General features: G+C 39.7%; 1 protein-coding gene across 1 annotated transcript in view; it reads left to right on the forward strand.

Annotated features, from left to right (window-relative positions):
• Positions 1-21,572, forward strand: part of slc16a10 (solute carrier family 16 member 10) — a 59,661-nt gene that overhangs the window by 34,764 nt on the left and 3,325 nt on the right. The window contains exons 3-5 of the mRNA XM_084737371.1: positions 1,829-2,255; positions 16,357-16,500; positions 18,451-18,679. Coding sequence (XP_084593497.1) covers positions 1,829-2,255; positions 16,357-16,500; positions 18,451-18,679 — 800 coding nt within the window. The remainder of the gene's footprint in view (positions 1-1,828; positions 2,256-16,356; positions 16,501-18,450; positions 18,680-21,572) is intronic.

Genomic DNA, 21,572 nt, shown 5'->3' on the forward strand with positions numbered 1-21,572 from the left:
AAGAATTACTGCAGTTTATTGTCTTTAAACAGCCCATTTTACTGTCATAAGGACAGTATCATGTTTTTTTTCCATGTCCAGACACAGGTAAAAGCATGACCCCTTCAAAGTATGGTTACCATCACATGGTGGGGACGACAATATGATTAAACATCCCCATCCACGCTAGTCGGCACCAGAAATACTAGTTGTTTAAAATATTTATCAGTATTTCATTCATGCATGATGCCAGTTATCTGTTGCCTCTAAGATTTTATGCAGCTGAATGCCACTAGTCAGGGCTGCGGCTCTGTCAGACGGCAGCTCCTCTCGCACAGTGCGTATGAACTGATCGCCCTGGCAACCCCGGATGTTTATATCAGCAAAGTCAGACAGATGAATGTAGACTGTGACAGAATAAGCTGATAAATATTCACTCGACTGGAGAAACGTGACCACATTAAGCACATATACAGACATAAACCTACAAGCGGAGCTGCTGCTGCTAGCACTGCTAACGTTAGCCACACTGTGTGTCAGGCTGGCAGCTAACGTTAGCTCTGGGTCCTTTACCTGCAGACACTGTGACCCTCTTCTCTCTGAAAAGGAGAGGAATTTATTGAGTTGTTGACATGTTTTGTACATTAATGTGTAAGGCTTGTATTGCACAGCGCAAAGTAGGGTGCTTTTCAGCTGCATTTAAAGTACGACTTGGCGATTGTAGACTGATTATGGTTTCAGATGGCTCTTAATACACAGTATTTTTTTCAGACAGTGTTTAACATTATAAATGCTGCTAAATTTGAACTGCTTTCTGGGTATTTTCTTAGTGTTAGACTACTCGACTAGTCTAAATAGACAGGGAAATTAGTCGCCAGGGACATCCCTAGAGCACACACTGAAGCAAGCATGCCTGTGGTGTTGGTGTGCAGCAGTGAAATGGGTCCCCACTGAAACACGTTCTCGCCGCACACATTCCGGACATGGCGGTATGGTGGTATATGAAAAATATATGAAAAATTCATACCATAACGAAAATAAATACCTGTTTTTGGTACGAACCGGTATACCACACAGGCCTAATATCAGTCATAAAAAATCATTAATAATCCTGTAGAGGCCGTAGATGTTTACTGTTAAATTGAGCAAAATGTTAATGGAGTTTGGCAGGCAGTGAGACAGGCAGCCACTGAACTCATTATCCGGAGTGTGTTATTTCAGAGCAGTGGCCTTTTTTCCAAATCACAGGCTTTACTTACATTGACAGACAGCTGACAGTTATAAACAGCTGACTGATGATTTACAAGGTTGTGTGCATCCTGCGCTCCTGCAGAGCTCCTGCAGAGCTCCTGCAGAGCTCCTGCAGCCTGCCTGTCTCTGCTGGGGAGGAGGGGGCAGGAAGAAACAACTCACATTTTGGACTGCTGTACTCATTTTGCACATGCAATGGTTACATATTGCTCCTTTAATTATGTATAAAAGGAGGCCTAATATTGATCTTTGAGGAACACATTTTCTACAGCTATCAAGAAGTCCGTTTCTCCTATTGGATGATTAGTCTACAGCTCTTGAGGGTGCATATAATAAAAAATAGCAGGCAACAGGTATAATAAAACATGTTTTCACTTGCTTTATCTTGTTGGAATTATCTGGATGATGGATCTTTCCTGGAGCAAAAACACTAAAGCATGAAAAACTGTATATAAACAACCCACATGGTTTTCTAGTGAGGTTTTACAGCTCTTCTCACAGCCAGTGCCATGAGAACTTTTACTAGGAGCACTAATGAAAATCAATAGCAGTGAGTTAAAGGCTGTATAGTGATGTATCTTGTTTTATCTCCTCACAGGTCCCTGGGCCCCATGTACTTCACCTATGGCATTGTGTTTGCCTGTGGCTGCTCTTTCGCCTACCAGCCCAGCCTGGTCATCCTGGGCCACTATTTCAAGAAGCGTCTGGGCCTGGTGAACGGCATTGTGACGGCCGGCAGCAGCATCTTCACCGTCACCCTGCCCTTCATGCTGTCAGGCCTGCTAGAAAAAGTGGGCCTTCAGAACACCATGCGCGTCCTCTGCATCCTTATGTTTGTGCTGATGCTGGCCGGTTTCACCTACAGGCCCCTGCTGCCAGTCAAACCCTCCAATACCCGCACAGGCCGGTGCCCCCCCATGAACCAGATCTTCAACATCAATATTTGGAGGTCTGTGGGATATCGCATTTGGGCCTTTGGTATCCCTGCAGCCCTCTACGGCTACTTCGTGCCTTATGTTCACCTGGTAAGTTTGCATTTTCTTATTCATTATGCCATTTCTTATTCTTATTCATATTCACCTGCTCTCTCAGATGAATGTCTTGTTTGTGTTGCATCATGACCCTGCTCTCTGAGCCAAAGGTCAGTCATAGCAGCACGTAAATGCCAACAGAGAAATTCCATGGTGTGATTTCCCAGTATCCAAATTGCATGTTTTGGATGTGTTGGTTGGCACGAGGGAGGAATAAGGGTGAGAGGTCAGCTAGGGAGCTTCAACAACACAGATATCAAAACACATGCTAGCAACGTGAGTTTTCATGTGAAAGGTGAGAGGAAGGGCAGTCTAGACCCCCGCCAGAATCTGTCAGGCAGTCAGCAATGGTATGGAGTGTTACCATGAGATGGTTGTTGACTTTTACAGTATTTAGGAACAATGTCTGTGCCCATTAGGCAGGTCAAAGTAAGCAAGGCACTCTTAAGAATGTCTTAAGAACTCTAGATGGTCAGATCGACACTTAATTTAATCTCATTTTAACCTTAAGAATAACTCCAGGTTTTATTTTTTTAAATTAAGTCATTTACAATTTTTTTTATATAAGTCTAACAAGAAATCTAGATGTTAAATATGGATCTGACCTCAACTTAGTTTGTCTTAGTTTATTCCTGTTGTGGTCACGTCTTTATACAATCTCTTACTAAAAACTAACTCTTCTTTTGGGTTGATTTCTAGTGTTTAAGATATCTGAAAAGGCTGCTTTATGCACTCTAACACCACAATGGAACAAAGAAAAAATAATGAAGAAAATACAATTAAAACTCACCAAAATATGCCTAGGTAATTTATCTAAACAAGCATTCACATGCAAAGGTAAATTTCCCCTGAGCAGTGTGCTGCTAGTGGTCAGTTTTACATAGATTACATAGATATATGAATTAGTCCCAACCACTCAACTCTATGTCAGCATTGGACTTGCGAGATTCAGGATGATTTAAAAGAGTACATGGCATGAAATGTCTTTTTTTTCCTGTAAATGTAGTAAGAAATCTCAGTATTATCAGCAGCATTATGTGTCATCACAGTACAGTCATATTGTTTAGTCAGCAGCTCAAAAAATACATTCAGTTGTGCAGTACCTCTTTAAAAAGGATCCCTGTCACTTGTGCAGAGCTCCATTGTCATACTTTGTGTTTCTGGGTGCTGTTTCAGATTACTGACCACTCTGAGTTTGTTAAGCCTGAGATGAAGGAAACTCTGGGTTTTCTGTTTCAGACAGAGACATAATGTCAACTCAGGATCTGTCATTGTGGTAACTGACTCTGTGAAGTGAACCCACTCACTGGCAGGTTTTCTTCAACAAGCTCAAAGTTTCTCTCGGACTTTTCCCCTCCTGCAGAGCCTGAAGCAGCTGTCAGCCACACCCCCATTTCACTTCCTCATCCATATAGTCACATTTATGTGTTCTGAAACAGATAACGTCTGCACATTGTGGTTTTATACTCAGCTCAGAGTAAAACCTATACATCGTCCTTCTGTATAACACTTTCTGTTGACTGTGCTGTCAACCAGTTCCCCTGCACTGACACTTTTACTGCACATTACTGTTGTAATGACTGTGTAAAGACACTGATCAATGATCAATCATTTGTCATATTGTGGAACATTCCTGTCATAGTTATCATATCACATTGGAGATGATGTGAATATTCCTGAGTGCAGATGGTTGTGGTACAGCAGAATTAAGATTTTAAAACCGGACCAAATATAGTTTATAGATCAGATTTGTTTTTAAATACATGCTGAATTTCTCTTAATGTGTTTTTACAGCATTTCAAATTTGAAATACACATTTTGAAATATCATTTTTTAAATAAAATAGTCAGTATGAACCCAGATGGCAGAATCATTATTACTGGGTTAGGGTTACTTAATAAGTAGGCCTAAGTATAAGTAAACTATGTTGTTTTATTTATTTGTCCATATTTTAATCTTCAGTCACTGTCACATTCATTTTGTCGCTGTCAGGTTGCAGCTGAAAAAAACAGACTAGTTAAAAATCAGGTGTAACATACAATCAGTTTCTTGGCACATTACTGTAACTAACAGTCAATTATTTGAATAATGTGTTGCATTTGTTTCCACTCATAAACATTTTGCTAATGTTCAAGAACTTAACTAGTTTTAACAAATTTAACTTTGAGTTAGTTTATTGTAATCATCAGTATGTTAAAACTTTGGTCCGTTGTGGTTAGGGTTCTGAACGTTTTTCCTTGGAGCCCTGTTCTTTGTTGAGCCACACACATCTGCACACACAACAAAAGAATAAATGATTCATCTCAAAGCTTTACTCCCAAAAAATGGGTTGGTTATAATTGTCTCCATTCTAAGAACCAATTAATTTTTGAGCTTTAAGTAAAGTGACAGTAGTAAAAAGTTTAGCAATTGTATGATACTACATAACAGTGCTTCTCAAACTTTTTTCCTGGTGACCCACTTTTTAAAAATGACAAACCAAGACCATATCAATAAATTCTGGGAAGAGTTAAATAAGTGAAATTTCCTGACTATTGAAGTGAAAGTTCCTGACTATTTTTTACTGCCATTTCTGAATCACCTTATATTATCTGGACACAACATTGAAAACATATACACATTAAAACTTTATAAATGAGAAATTAATTCATTTAGGCTGAGTTATCAGGTCATGTGATTGCTTTTATTTTCTCTCATCAAAAAATCAATACAGGACGTTTTAGTCTCCTTCATAAATGAGACAAAATAAGTGCATTTAGACCAAAATTACAACCCTTTGGTTTTTCCTTGTATCAGTAAAAAATACACATTTTAAATGCATTATAAAAGGTGTACTGCTGATATAAATCTTAAATTTGTAGAATTTCTTCCATATTTTTATTTTTTTGGTGGGGGTGGGGGCTCAAATAAGATCTTGTGTGACCCTCCTTTGGGTTCTAACCCAGTCTTTGGGAATCACTGCTATAATATACAGTTATTAGAACTCCTGAGCAGTATTTGCTGGCTGTAAGTAAAATGTAAGCCCAAAAAAGTTGCCATGGATGATTATAAACATGTATAAAGAGTTTTATAAAACCTGAACATGCTTATAATGCATTATAAACATGACCTATAACAAACATATATCTGAGAGACAGCTGAGACAAATTTGAGACAGATATTTCAAAATCTGAACAAATTAGCACAACACTATCTGGATTGGCAAGCAGGTGAACCAACCCGTTAAATGTTTTCAATTACAAGCTAACCTTTATAGCAATGAGCTGTTGACATCTTAATGGAACATATTCCAGAGTCTTAAGCCGAGTCTTACTGTTTACATGCTAAAAGCCTGTGACTGCATTCCACAAACTGTACTTTACGTCACAGCAGCTTTGTGATTCCCTCACAGCCTCGCAGCGTGTGTCCTCATGAGAAAATTCAGCTGTGTGGTCCTGAAGAATGTAACCAAATATAAGAGGAAGACTCAATCTACAGCTCTCATTCCAGTCATGATAGTTCTGTAAACAGGTGTCACTTTCCCAGAGTTGCCCTTTATTTTCGACTACAAGATGGGAAAGTATGATTCTGGAGAAAATGTCTTCTTGGGAGGGCTGGAGGGCAGAGTCTGGATGTGTTGGACAGACCCAGGAGGTGACTGTTTATTTGGACATGATGACTTTGTTATTGGAGGGAGATCAGCCTGTCCTGGGGAGTCCAGCCTGTGTTTTCCTAACACTTCTCCTGTGTCTGCTACTCAGACTGGGACACGGCAGGGGCCCGGCTGCAGCCTCAGCGCCACCCCTGGCCTTATAGCCCCAGCACCCGTCCATCCCCAGACACTGAACCCCCTCCTCCTCCTCCCTGCACTTCAGGCCAAGCCCTGGCCTTGTGACACTGCATGGAAAGAAGAAGGAAAAAACATGGGTCATGCAGCACATTGTTGAGCTTTTCAGGAAGGGAGTCCTATCAGGCCCTCAGAACCCCTCCACACTTTTCTCCCTCTGCTGTGTTACGTGTGTGAGTCAGTGTGTCTGAGCCTGCATAAAATGCTGAGTCCAGCCATTTAGAGCCACAGTTCCATGTGTGTTTTTCCTCTTTCCAAATCAAGCTACACATATCTGAAGATTGTAAGAGTAAAGTCCACATTTTTCCACAAGTATTGCTGATTTGAGATAAGATGCTGGCCTTCAGGTATGACTGTGTTTGCTCTGTAAGTGGATTGATAAACGGTGTTGTAGTGCCTAGTCAAAGGCAGAGGGATAGAAAAATTTAATTTAATAAGTAAAGGTTGATGTTATCGTCCCTTTGCTGAATCAGTACTGCTGAATCATAACAGATTCACAGAATGGTACTTCTTCAGGAATGTGCCTGGTTTCGGTGTGTTTAATGAGCAGCACCTGCAGGGCTGCGGTGTGTAGGCTGGAGCCTTAATGACCAGTAAACAGCCAAGAAGAGAGAGCAGAGAGAATGTGGCTTGGTGCACACAGTGGGGCTCTGAAAGGGAAAATTCACCCTAAAACACACTGTTAACCAGCTTTGGAAAGTGTGCTGATGAGCCATTTTAACAGGTAGTTTATCTTTTTCCTGTGTTTAACTGAATGTAGCATATTCATCACAGCAGCATGAGATTACAGCATTATAGACACATTTTCACTGGTCACTGCGGGGGAAGCACAGCTTTTTGTAATACATAATTACTGTTTATTTACAATAAGAAAAATATAAAATATCTCCAGCCTTATTACCTATGCCAGGAGCAAGCCTGGAGAGGATCATGTGCTTGGTTGTGCACGTGTTACATCTGTCCATTTTTCAGAGGCTGTAGCAGGCTCAGTTTTAAAGCAGGAGTGAAGATAGTGGTCTCATATGAAACTAGATGAGACATGCACTGGTACCAGCAATGTCATGCCATCTCGGCTAAATAACACTAGGCTAGATTTTGATGAAGGAAAAATCTGTAATGGCCATTGATGGTCCCTTGACTTCCCACCTCAAGATCTCTGAATGAAAATGGGTTCTTCGGGTACTCAAATCAAAAACCATACAGTTTTTGTATGTGGTATACAGTATGTCACAAAAGTGAGTGACACCCCTCACCCCTGGATATAACTTAGAGTAGTCAGTGTACAGCTTGTATAGCAGTATAGATTTACTGTTCTCTGAAAATAACTCAACACACAGCCATTATTGTCTAAATATCCGGCAACACAAGTAAGTACACCTCACAGTGAACATGTCCAAATTGTGCCCAAAGTGTAATACTTTGTGTGAGCACCATTGTTATCTCGCACTGCCTTAATCCTCTTGGGCGTGGAGTTCGCCAGAGCTGCACAGGTTGTTACTGGAATCCTCTTCCACTCCTCCATGATGACATCACAGAGCTGGTGGATGTTAGAGACCTTGCGCTCCTCCACCTTCAGTTTGAAGATGCCCCACAGATGCTCAATAGGGTTTAGGTCTGAAGACATGCTTGGCCAGTCCATCACCTTTACCCTCAACTTCTTTAGCAAGGCAGTGGTCGTCTTGGAGGTGTGTTTGTGGTTGTTATCATGTTGGAAAAGTGTCCTGCAGCCCAGTTCCTGAAGGGAGGGGATCGTGCTCTGCTTCAGTATGTCACAGTACATGTTGGAATTCATGTTTCCCTCAATGAACCGCAGCTCCCCGGTGCCGGCAGCACTCGTGCAGCCCCAGACCATGATGCTCCCACCACCATGCTTGACTGTAGGCAAGACACAGTTTTCTTGGTACTCCTCACCAGGGTGCTGCAACACATGCTGGACACCATCTGAGCCAAACAAGTTTATCTTAGTCTCATCAGACCACAGGACATGGTTCCAGTAATTCATGCTCTTGGACTGCTTGTCTTCAGCAAACTGTTTGTGGGCTTTCTTGTGAGCCAGCTTCAGAAGAAGCTTCCTTCTGGGATGACGGCCATGCAGACCGACTTGATGCAGTGTGTAGCGTATGGTCTGAGCACTGACAGGCTGACCTCCCGCTTCTTCAACCTCTGCAGCAATGCATCTGTTTTTTGAAGCCAACTTCTGGATATGATGCAGAGCACGAGGACTCAACTTCTTTGGTCGACCATGGCGAGGCCTGTTCTGAGTGGAACCTGTCCTGTTAAACCTCTGTATGACCTTGGCCTCCATGCTGCAGTTCAGTTTCAGGGTGTTATAATCTTCTTATAGCCTAGGCCATCTTCATGGAGAGCAACAATTCTATTTCAGATCCTCAGAGAGTTCTTTGCCATGAGGTGCCATGTTGAACATCCAGTAGCCAATATGAGAGAATTGTACCCAAAGCACCAAATTTAGCAGCTCTAATCCATAACACACAAATTTGTATGGTCCAGTCCAAGCAGGTAAAAACATGAACATGATGAATAGGACAGGTGGCTTTGCATGTTTGAACGACATGTACAGGTATCACTAAGGGTGTACTCACTTGTGTTGCCAGCTATTTAGACAATAATGGCTGTGTGTTGAGTCATTTTCAGTGGATAGAAAATCTATACTGCTATACAAGCTGTACACTGATGACTCTAAAGTATATCCAAGTTTCATTCCTATAGTAGTGTCCCTTGAGAAGATGTATTAAAATGGTTGCTGAAACGTGAGGGGTGTACTCACTTTTGTGACATACTGTAAATGTGTTACTTTCACCTATTAGAATATTTCTTCATACTTGGGTCTCTACGCTGTATTGGAGTTGCATAAAATGGGTCTGACTGGAAAGCTGAGAGCCTTGTCGATTCAGTGAGCCCAATTGTCTTCATGTTTGATTATATTTGTGCCCATAGTAACCACTGCATTGTAAAGTGTGTTTTCTGAAAATTGAACATGATAGTGGTTATGTATTTAATTTTGATTTAAATTTAATTACAGCCACAACTTCCACTCTGACATGCAGGCTCTGACCTATGAATAGGCAACATCAAGTGTGCATTATTTAGAATTTCAGCTTTGGTGAGTTTATCCTAAAATGTAGTTTTTTCTATTACATCCACTCTCCAGAATTGCGACAAATTGAGTCCTACCAAAATAAAAACTAAAAAATATTACTCCTCACACTCTAATTCCATTGTTTTCTGGAGAAAATGTATTCTTTAAGGATTTATACATATGAATGAAATTAATTCAAAACTTTTCAGCTGGCAGCTAGTTGCAGGTGGCAGCTGTGGTGGCATTGCAGTAGGTGCTTCACAATCTGTTGCTTAAACTCTACTGAATGACCTCTACTCTTTAATTAATGGAGAGGATTGAGCCAGCTAAAATATTAACACCAGGTTTTAAAGTGTTGGCAGAAAATTCTGTATGCGGATTGAATTGTGGGAAATGTAGGAAGTGATTGAGTGTAGCAGAAGTGCATGGGTGGGACCTGAAGAAAAGAAGTAGAGCTGAAAGGCAGTTAGATGCTGAAGAAGCACTCTGCCTGTACTGAATTAATGTGTGTTTGTGTGAGAGTGTGTGTGTTTATTTTGTAGGGTTACAGTGTTCCATGCTACAAGGCCACCTGCCAGCCACCTCTGAATTGCATCACATGAAAGTGAGCTTGTGTTCCTGTAACGTGATCAAAGAGACCCACACATATGCACACACACACACACACACACACACACACACACACACACACCCTCTAAAAGCAAACAGTAGAACTGCATCCTGCTGCAATCTTGCACACTGGTACACGTTTATGCAGCTCTGATAAGCAACAGTGCTCTATCAGTCAATTTAAATAGAATGCCAAAGCTCCATGATAAACAAGGCTGAAACAGGAGTGAAGCAGGATAACCACTGCTGAAACAACAGGACTGAGGAGCTATGTTACACTCTGTTTTTCTGTCTCTTAATTTGTAGTGAGTAAAGTAGCGACACAGCACCGTCCTGCCACCTCGCAGGAAGCCTCGAGTACATAACAGACATAATTGATGTAGTGTGTGAATGAGTCAGAGAGTTCAATAGGGAATGCCTTCTTGTGTCTGCCTCAAACATCAATCAGCGTTTATCCAGCTCGTCACTGTGATAGAGGGATTATAGATTTCCTGGTGTCTGTTCAGTAATGTAACAGTGTGACATCACAGCAGAGTGACTGTCTGTCTGATAGATACAGCTGACCATTTTATTGAAGGGAAGTAGGTATGTGGGGTTTCTGTTTATGTGTGTGTTTATGTTTTCCTGTCTGTTGTGTTATCTTATTTCTTGGTTACATGATTCACTCGGCCTGATAATAGTGTACTGTGCAGTTAAGATAAACTGAAATAGGGCTGCAACTAACCGTTATTTTCTCAATTAATCGATTAATAGCTGTTTGTTTTATGTCAAAAAATGGGGAAAAATGTCAAGCCTAAGATGATTTCCTCAAATTTCTTGTTTTAGTCATGACCCAAAGATATTCAGTTTACTGTCCTAAGGGAGTAAAGAAACCAAATAATATTTACATGTAAGAGGCTGAAATCAGAGAATTTTGACTTTTTTTTCTTAAAAAAAATCTCAAACTGATGAGTCACTTGTCAAAATAGCTGGCAATTTAATTGAATAATCGATTAATAATCGATAAGTGATGAATCATTGCAGCTCTAGTGTTAACAATAGAGAGTAATATCTTTGAGTTCCTGACCATAAAACATATATTATTATGTAGGATTCACCTGCTAAATTAAAAGAAAAAACAACAACAGCAACAAAGCAGCCCATTTCCATTGTGACATTATTAGAGTGAGACTGCATCTCTTATTTTAACTTCAGTGTAAATACGGCTGCACAGTTAATCAAAAAAAATCTCAGAGGCTGCAATTTTTTTGATAAGGGTAAAATGTTTGACAAAACAGCACTAAAATAAAGTACTGTAGTCCTGCAGAGATGCCCTGGCCTTAAAAATCTTGTTCTCCATATGTAAGTTTGTTTGGTACAGACCCCAACAAATGTCACGTCATCAGGATTTTTATCATTTGTTTTAGTGAAAATGAAACTTCTTATGCAAAAAAATATAATTCCTACTAATTGTGTCATATTGCAATATGTCAGAATAATGGCAATGTATTTTTTTTTACTATAATGTACAGCCCTAGTTTGAAAGATAGGAAAAATCCTGAGTCATGGCTGTGTCATGTTCTATTTCAGACCTCAAATCTTAACTAAAGAAATCATCAACTTTTTTGCAAAATAAAATAATGCAAAAAATAATCGATTTTTGAAAATGTAATAATCGATTCATACTTGTTCATAACATAATCGCGATTAATTAATAATCGATTTTTTTCACCACCCCTACAAAGCACCAAGCTTGCTCAACTGTTGTTGGAGCACAAAGCAAAAAGAGGTGGGACAAAGAGTCAATTATCAGCCCAGGATAAAGATTTTAATCAAATCTATCAAATTCTAAACCAATGCTCTTGGTAGTTGACATGTAAGGGATAATGTACAGTGAACAGCTCATTATTGTGAAATAAACTCAGACGGGGTCATGCAGAAACCTGAAATGTCCCGTGTCTGCTATAAAGACATTAGAATATTGCAATTGACCTATCAGAATCATGTATTTAACAAAGCCATGTAATAAATACTGTTACAACTTGGCTCGGGGTTGCAACAAAGAAGTCCTCACACAACGAAGTCTATAGTTCATCTATTTTATTGAAAAACCCAAAGAAATAGAGTGAAGGATAGAATGAATCTTAATGTAGTGTATGTGTGGGTGGATAAAGGTGTGTATGTGTGTATGTATGAGTGGTGAAGTAGGAGTGCAAAGCCAAACTAAAATGGTGAGAAGGCTGTGAGGAGTGGTGGCAGCAGCCCAGCCAGAGAGAGAGAGAGAGAGCAGTCTGGGGAGAGCAGCCCTTTTATGCCCTCTAGCTCCTCTCAGCTCTTAGGTGCAGCAAGTTCCTCTGATGACCCACCTATGCTCTCCGAAAAGGAGAACAGGAGCAGAGGAGACCAGAAGGGTGGGCCGTCACAGTACCCATTAATCCATGATCTAAGAAATTGTCATCAAAATTTTCATCATACAGTTTGATCAGCCTTTTAGTCAGAATATTTTGGTATTTATGTTGTTCCCGGGCGGCACGGTGGTGCAGTGGTTAGCACTGCCACCTCACAGCAAGAAGGTCCTGAGTTCGATCCCCCAGCTGGTTGGGGCAGGGCCTTTCTGTGTGGAGTTGCATGTTCATGCATGTTCTCCTCATGTCTGCGTGGGTTCTCTCTGGGTTCTCTGGCTTCCTCCCACAGTCCAAAGACATGCATGCTAGGTTAATTGGTGATTCCAAATTGCCCGTAAGTGTGAATGTGAGTGTGAGTGGTTGTCTGTCTCTATGTGTCAGCCCTGTGATGAACTGACGACTTGTCCAGGTTGAACCCCGCGTCTCGCCCAATGTCAGCAGGGATAGACTGCAGCCCCCCGCGCCTCTTCCAGAATAAGCAGTTACAGAAAATGGATGGATGGATGTTGTTCCCCATCATCATTGTCATTCCCATACAGGCCTAATGACAGTGGTGCTGCCATTTTTATTTTGAATTTAGGCTGGGGTTTAAGCCATCCTAACTTAGGACATTAAATTAAATTTTCTTCTGTAAGAGCTAAATTCCTATCCTAACATAAGATTCCAAGATTTCCCAAGATGCCTAAATGCAGTGAGGAAATATGTTTATGTTTTACCAAAAATTCTAAATGTCATCCCAAACTGAAATAAGACATAAGAAGACTCTGTAATGAGGTCCCAGTAGCCTAAAATGTAGAAAATATTTATTTTTTGCTGGTGGAGAAAACTGATCAAAAACAGCATTATTTATTCATTCATTATCTCCAGTGACTGAACAGATGTCTGAAGACCTCTTATTATCCACTGCTCACTGCAGTGCCTGATGATGGTGATGATAAGCTGAGAGGAAGTAAATGTAACATGTTAATGTCTTAAAACAGAACTCCTGCTGGGAGAATGACAGTGACATCTGGTATGTCTCTGAAAATCACCTCCCTGGATGTCAGCTTCCATTGTGTGTATGTATCATGAGCTCCTTTCTGATGCATGTGTGCATACACTCACACACACACACACACACATACACACACAAACACACACACACACTCAGCCTCTAGTCTTTACGCCTGCAGCGTTGCTTCTTGGATGCAGGACCCCCCTCTGAGCAGGACACTCCTGAACACAGAGCATGGTGTTGTGGTAAAGTCATCCAGAGGTCTTTGCAGATGGACGTGTGACCCGAAGGGGCATGCAGGGGAGTGATGAGGGGGGTTGAGGCAGCAGACAGACAGAGCCTTTGAGCAGGACTGCTGCAGCCTGCCTGGAGGTAGAAGTTGCTGGCAGGGCTCCAATCTGTTCTTCAAAAACTGGGAATTTCATGGAATTGCAAAATTGGTCTCAACACTGTCTCTAAACCTCACATACAACTACAACCAGATTCCTGTGCAGAACACTGAGAATTTCACTGAGAATTTAATGCAAATGTGTCAGTCCACAGCATGAAATAGTATGTAAACTTCCTCCTCATTTTCACAGTGTCTGCCCTTTATTTGAATAGACTGACTAATCAAGAACCTGACAGTATCTAAGTTCTTCTGTCTTTGTAAAATCCTAGAATCACTGATTCACTCACAACTGTGTGCATCTCCTCTTATAATATAATTAATTTAATTTAATTTAATGCAATATAATATAATAATTTAAGTTGCAGTTAGCGATTATTGTCGGATGCTGACAACCAGACTTGAATCACCAGTGTAAAGCGTTGGTGACATCGGAATGAAACTCAACAGTCAAGTATTTTTCTTCAGAATTGCTGCACTCCTCGTCAATCATTGTCAAATTCAATTCATTGACTTTTATTGGCATGACTGCATAAAATAAATGTTCTCAAAGCATGTTAATACAAAGTTTACATAGCAAACAAAATAAACTGACAACACAAAAGGACATGGAGAACAGGGACAATGGAATAGTAAGAGCTGACTTCCCTTTCTCCTAGTCAGGCCAGAAGTCTGTCAGAGTCAGTTAGTTAGAGGAATATTTTTATTGTTTTTGTAAAATATTTCTCTGTAATATCTTTGTATTGCTTAGACTGAGTCAAGAAGTGTAGCTCTGCCTCAGTTGTACCCTGGTCGCAGTAGGAACACAACCTCTTCTCTCTGGGCAGCAGGTCTCTGTGTGTCGGCTGACCTCCACTGCCAGGTTGTGTTCACTCCGTCTGTATTTAGTCAGGGTTTTTCTCAGTTTTTCTGACAGACACTGCGGTGAAGCAGGTTGCCACAGTTCTATTCTCAACATTTAGGGTGAGATAGGTCTCCAATTTCTTTTGTGATTTTGTTAGATCCATCCAATAATCCAATGTTTTTTTTCTTTTTCTTTCATCATAATTTGGTTGGGTGGATGCCTTTGTGGGGTCAAAGCTTTGTGGGTTCTTTGTGGGGTCAATCTCCTCAAGGCTTTTGATATTGTTAGTCACAATATTTTGTCAAATAAATGGTCTCTTATTGGTTTTGCTGCTCTGTTCAACTCATGTCGTTGTGGTTTGAGTTCATTCTGTGATTTGTGATAGCTTCAGTTTAAATGCTCAGATGGCTGATGAAGGTGCCACAGGAATCAATATTAGGCTCCCTGCTATTTACTCTATACATAAAAATGATTTATCTTGTAACTGAGCACGGCATAGTACTGAGCATAGTATCATGTAAAAAACCAGAAAAAAAAAAAAAAAATCAAATGCCTTTGTTCTGCTCATCTGGTGTTCAAATCTCCTAAAGTCCCAACATGCCAAGTTGACTTGAAAGACGTCATTTACACCATGTTTTCATCTTCACTGGAGAGCCTTAGCTTCAGCCATATTCATATGCACATGTACGCTGTCATGCACTGTGTGCAAATGGCATTCCAGTTGTTTTTTCCATTTGAAAACTGGTCACCAGTCACTTCCATTATTTGGGAGATTCTGCAACACTGTTTTCCTGTGAAACTCCAGCAGTGTTTTGTGGACTAACAAACTAAACCCAGCCTTCAGTCAGCATGAGGGTGAGTAGATAATGACTGAATTTCATTTTTGGGTGAGCTATCCCTCTGGTGACTCCCACCTCTAGCATTGCAATGTCCGTTTTTATGCTGAATACATGCATGTGCCATCAGCTCTACCTCAAACCTTGTCCAGGTTACAGTTTACTTTTAGAGGACTTTCACATCAGGAACCTGGGCACACTTGACCCCAAAGTCCAGTTTGTTTGCTTCGTGTGAAGACTGCATACTGTACTCCACCTAGTACAGTTCATATGTATTTGAGTACGATCTGCCTCATGTGTGAATGCTTACTGTAACAAAACAAGGAAGTGGACTGTTATTGGGAACTTGTGATTTGCAGGCTTTTCTGCACCATAGCAACAACATAAACAAATGTTGTGTAGATGATGATGCAAGTGTACCTAGGTACGGAACAATGTTACAAATATGAAAGCTGACCGATGGGGGAGTTGGAAGAAGCATTAATATACTTTAATAGTAACTTTGATACTGCAATTCATGCTCTTAATGGAAATCTGATCGGTACAGTACCACATTATAAGTACTCAGGGATTTGGTTGAATGACAGATTGTCTTACAACTTCATGTTGGCACCAGGAACAGAGCTTGCCTCTCCCTTCAAAACAGAAAGAAACGTCATACAGTCGACTGTACAGTCTACACTGGAGCATGGAGACATAGTGTTTGCCCATGCTGCTACCACCATCCTTGTCAGAGGTCGCCAGCGTCACAGAAGGCATCACTACACTTGTGTTTATATAAGGCCTTGTTTGCTGAGATATATGAGTCCCAACAGCCAACAGCCACAACACCAGATCAAAGGATGGGTTAGAAGTTCCTCATACTATCTCTAAACTGGCATAGACTGGTTTCTGGTATTATGAATCTTCTTAGTGTGTCTGTGTGTGATGAGTGGTTTACACCACTGAATCGTCTTGTGGCATTGTTATACAACAAGTGTTTTTAGTTCTATCTTGTAATTGTGAATAAATGAAGCTTAACTAATCTCCATGACAGCACCTCCTCTAAAAGTATTTTTTTCCACTGGATTAGAGGCATGAGACAGCTGTGTTCATCTGTTTCCTTTATTGTCCACAGATGAAGCATGTGGAGGAGCGTTTTGGAGAAAACGCCAATAAAGAAGTTCTGCTCATGTGTATTGGTGTCACATCCGGTGTGGGCCGTCTCATCTTCGGCAGGGTGGCAGACTATGTCAATGGAGTCAACAAAGTGTACCTACAGGTAAGTGTCTGGCCTCAAAGATTAAAGACCTACAGGTAATACGGTTGTCAGCTCTCATTTTCCTAAAGCCGATTATTGTTTTATACTGATATTTAATATTCAAAAACTGAAATTAAATAACCTTCTTTTCTGTTACAGCATCATGTATATGTTTTCTGTAAATCATTTGTCCTCTGTTGTACTTTAAGAAAAGAAATCAGAAACCGAATTCTGTACATCAGACCGACACAAACAGGTATTTTGCTTAACAAACAAACGAACAATTAATGTTCTCTGGAGGCTCAGACGTTCTCTCTGCTCTCCTTTCCAGAAAGGATGCGGAACCAGAGATCATGATAGATTTGTATGTTTATTTGTTCCACAACCTGTTACACTGCAGCTTTTTAGCATTCTCCATCTCTCCCATTAGAAAAAGCCCTAAGTTTCCCCCTAGAAGGGGGCGTGGCTTTGCTGACTGGCTGCTGGATGGCGTATTGCCAGTCTGATGTACATCTTGTAGTTTCATGATGGCTTCTCCTAGTTTTGCATACATTCCACAGAATACTTTATTGCCAGCAGGTCATTGTGATTTAATTTTTTGTTTATTTTGTAATAATGACCAGCTCACTGTACATTATCATGCTTATTACACGGCTGCCTGAGTTGAAATCAAGAACACTGCACTTAGCCGGATTTAATCTGACCTTTTAGAATAGCATACGTAATTACACATCTTTTACAACTCACCTTACCTATGGTGTACCACAAGGTTCAATTTTAGGTCCAGTTTTATTTTCCATTTATACATAATTGTAAATCACTTTGTAAAACTCTGTTTTCAAAAGGTTTTAGCTTTTAGTTTTTATTATCATTATGATTATTACTTACAAAATCAAATCAATAATTTGACACAAAAAGTTGATCTGAAGAAGATTTTATTGCTTCAGCTAAATCCTTCAGAATCTGTGATCTCAGAATCTCAGAATTGCATCTGTAGGTCTACTCTGTTATTCAGAAATGACAGACGGTAGAAGACTGTAATGGAACCGTCACAGTTGAGTATTCAACAAAGCTGTGACTTGAATTGTAACATAGTTTGTCATAATGTAGTATCACATGAACATTATCAAATTGATCATTTTTTCACGAAGTAATTTAAACTACATTTTCTAAGTAGCTTTAGTTAATCAAACCAGACTAGGTTTGTCCCTGTGGTGGCTTTGCTGTAGTTCAACTTCTTCCAGTGTGAAGTAATTCATAGCTTGCAAAGTAGCTTCTCCAACACTGAGTATTGCTAAACAACACAATACCCACAGACCCTGGACAACAACAAGCGTTAGATTTCCTGCCAAAGTCTTCTTCTTATCTAACTTACAGACATGAACACATATCTTGTCCTGCACCTCTGTTTATTGGACAGGCCACCAAACAAACATTCACAGAGGCAAAGTTCACCGTTAATGTCAGTCTGTAGTCTAGATGATCTGCTCAGCTGTAGTACACTGAGCAGCATGTAAACCTGCCTGCAAATGTCCTTTGGGTCTCGTTAGATGCTGGTGTGGTCTTTACTCTTCAAAACCACTGACGACACACCGTCATGTCGGTTACTCTTTGGCAAACTTCCAGCTGCTGTCAGTCAGTTACAGACAGCTTGGCTGAGACCAAAGGGTGCATTTGTCATATTTACTCAAAGAACTTTTTCTCCCTATAATAATAAAAGATGATTAATTATTCATTAAAAAACACATTAACTTTATTTTTGACTCCAAAACACCAACTTTGACACCAAAAACTCTCTATCACTTAGGTAATCATGTGATGGTCATGCGGTACTGAGACTCTTGACTGAAACCTAAACTAGCTAGGAACTTGAAATGAAACTGTACTCTGATAAAAACAAAAAAAAAAAATTAAAAATGACAACATAAAGATTATTAAACCACCATCAAACCACCATTCTCATCCTTCTAGGTGATGTCCTTCTTTGTCATCGGCCTCATGTCCATGATGATCCCCCTGTGTCACATCTTCGGTGGGCTGATTGCTGTGTGCCTGCTGATGGGGCTGTTTGATGGCTGCTTCATCTGTATCATGGCCCCCATTGCCTTTGAGCTGGTCGGGGCCAACGATGTGTCCCAGGCCATCGGTTTCCTGCTGGGCCTGATGTCCGTGCCCATGACTGTGGGACCCCCCATCGCAGGTAACAGGAGTACTCTCAATACTGTGCTGTTAACACTGTCAGGAAACCACTGGTGGTGTCTTACTGTATAGTTCAAATGAACAAACAGTCATGACAAAGTATAACAAATTAAACAGACTGCCAGCTCAAAGAAAAAGTGCCCATAAACATATCTACATTAAAATATCTTGTGTTAAAAGGAAATGTCGATTGTGTGAGATAAAGAAGAAAAGTGTTATCTTTAGTCACAGATCTTTTGCACCACCTAGTGTTAATTTTGCACCTTGTACTGTAGTTGCTCAATGTGTGAGGCAGTGTTAATTTTGACAACAAATTTTGATTTACTTTTAGTCATATTGCCTTTTGACTAAGATGACATTTAATTTTCATATTTTATTATGTATTTATTTATCTATTTGACACAAAAGGTTATTTAAAGTGTGATGTTTTATTAAACATCTATTAACCTATTATTAACATTAACATTAATATTTCTTCTCCTTTCTGCCATTATATATTATATATCTAAAAATAGATATACTAAATTTCTTCAAATGTGCATTCTTTTTTTGTTTCATATTTGTTTTGAGCACAGTCAAACTGAGTAATTATCTTTAGCGTGTCAGTCGGTCTTTTCATTTACAATCTAAGATTAGAAACTCTGGGTCATTGAGTAGTCCAGGACAGCTTGTGTTATGCATTATATTGTATTACATTATTACTAGGGCTGGGTATCATTTAAAAAAAATATGATACCAGTACCAATACCACTATCTTTACAGAGATCCCAATAAAGTATTCTATTCCAGTGTTTTCCAGTCTTTTTTGCTGGGGACCCACTTTTTAATTTCTTCCATAGTCTTTTATTTATTTGGAAATTTCTTGTGACCCACCTGTGGGTTGCGACGCAGTCTTTGGGAATGACTATTATATTCGGTACCGTTTCACACAGCTTCTACCCTGAATTTGTTTTTAATATGTGCTTCATCATGTTAGTCATATTCACACACCACAGACTCGTAATGTAGCCACGCTTTTATATTTCCTAATGGCAAAACCATACAAATTGTCATTTTTTTCTAGATCTGTGATCGATGTCTTTGACTGGAGAAGTTTTGATACTGTTTGATATAGAGTTATTTTGTACCAATACCCGGCCTTAAGTAGTGTACCCAGTTGTGTTCATATATCATGTGACATACATGACCTCTTCAACACTGAAGTGACTGAGGCTGCATTGTGTACAGTAGGTTTACATCCCATGACGTAAATCAATATCAGTAACATGTACAGCAGCTCATATGAGTGTCATGCAGTGTGGTTGAACCATCTGAAAGACAAGGAAGTCATTTTCCTCACACAGATACACAACATGTGTGACTGTTTATTGAACTTTAGCCCTCCAGAAAAGTCACAGTGAGTCAGTGAAGGAAACTTTATCCAGTGAATGCTGCACACACAGAGCTTGAACTTGAGCTGAACATGAAAACCACATTACTGGGAGAGTTATGGAGGAAATAGACGACATGTTTACATGCTCTGTAGTAACCTGGTTACTGCAAATCCGCTCAGTCTCTTTGATCTGTGTACAAATAACGCACCACTGATAACTCATCTGCTCTCCACAGGAGTTAACAGGAAGGACTGGCGAGTCACTTGCATGCTAAATTGGACTTTGGTGTATGTACTACGTGCGATTTGGAAGTATAAAGTTGTTTTATTTGTACGAAGATTGAAGACATAAAAAAAAAAAAGACATAAAATCTGTGTTTACATGCAGCAGGTCAGTAATCACCTGTGCTGTGGGCCACTGTACAATCATTAAGAACACATAATGTCATGTGCAATTTTAGTCTGACTTTGAATGTTTGTTATTTTAAAGACAAGGTTATTGATCTTTCCTTTCTTCATGCTGTCACTGTGCTACTGTCACTGTCTGAAGTCTTTGTCATGCGCATATAAAAAGCCAAATAGATGTCAGATTTAGGGGAATCTATTGGCAGGATATGGCAGATAGGTAAATGTAAGGTGTTCATTAGTGTATAATCACTTGAAAATATGAATCATTTTGTTTTTATTACCTTAGAATGAGCGAAATAGAAAAAGATACATACTCTACGCCAGTGTTTCACAAACTTCTTTTCTAGGGACCCACATTTGAAGAATGACAAACCCCAATCCACAACAGACCTTATTAATAAATCTTGGTTAGACTTTGTGCATAAATGAATGTTCCTCACCATTTTTACTTCCATCTCTGCATCATCTTATATTATCTTGACAAGAGCTGCAACAATTAATAGATAATTAGATTAAATGCCAACTATTTTCATAAACAGTTAATCAGCTTGAGTAATTTTTAAAGAAAATAAAGTCTTGGACTTTGGGCAACACTGATAAATATTTTTCCCATTCATAAATTACTGATCAATCAATCGTGAATACGTGGACAGATTGATTGGTAATGAATTATTTGCAGCTCTAATGTTGATGCATATTATTGCAAACATAAGCCTTAAAAAATGAGAAATAAATTCATTTAGGTTGAGTTAACAGGACATCTCATTGGTTTTGTTTGCTTTCATCAGGAAAGTGGTATAGAACATTTTAGAGGACTGAATTCTAAGAATATATTTAACATACGACTAAATTTCTTCCATAACCTTTTTTGTTATTTGTCAACCCAAATAAATCCCCTGTGATCCATCTGTGAGTCCCGATAAAGTGTTTGGGAATGACTGATCTAGACCACAAGCCAAAAGTTAAAAAGCAGGGTAGCAAAACCAGAACTTTGTTCTCCCTCACTGAATAATCAGGATGCATTTCCTCAATTTGGTCCATTTCTCAGGTATCCAGTTCCATTTCTCTCTAGGAGAAATTTAGCTGGGAAAATCAGGTTTCTCAAAATCATCAC

The sequence above is a fragment of the Lutjanus erythropterus genome, chromosome 15, assembly GCF_056507025.1.
Source record: "Lutjanus erythropterus isolate fLutEry1 chromosome 15, fLutEry1.hap2, whole genome shotgun sequence".
NCBI classification, from domain to species: domain Eukaryota; kingdom Metazoa; phylum Chordata; class Actinopteri; order Lutjaniformes; family Lutjanidae; genus Lutjanus; species Lutjanus erythropterus.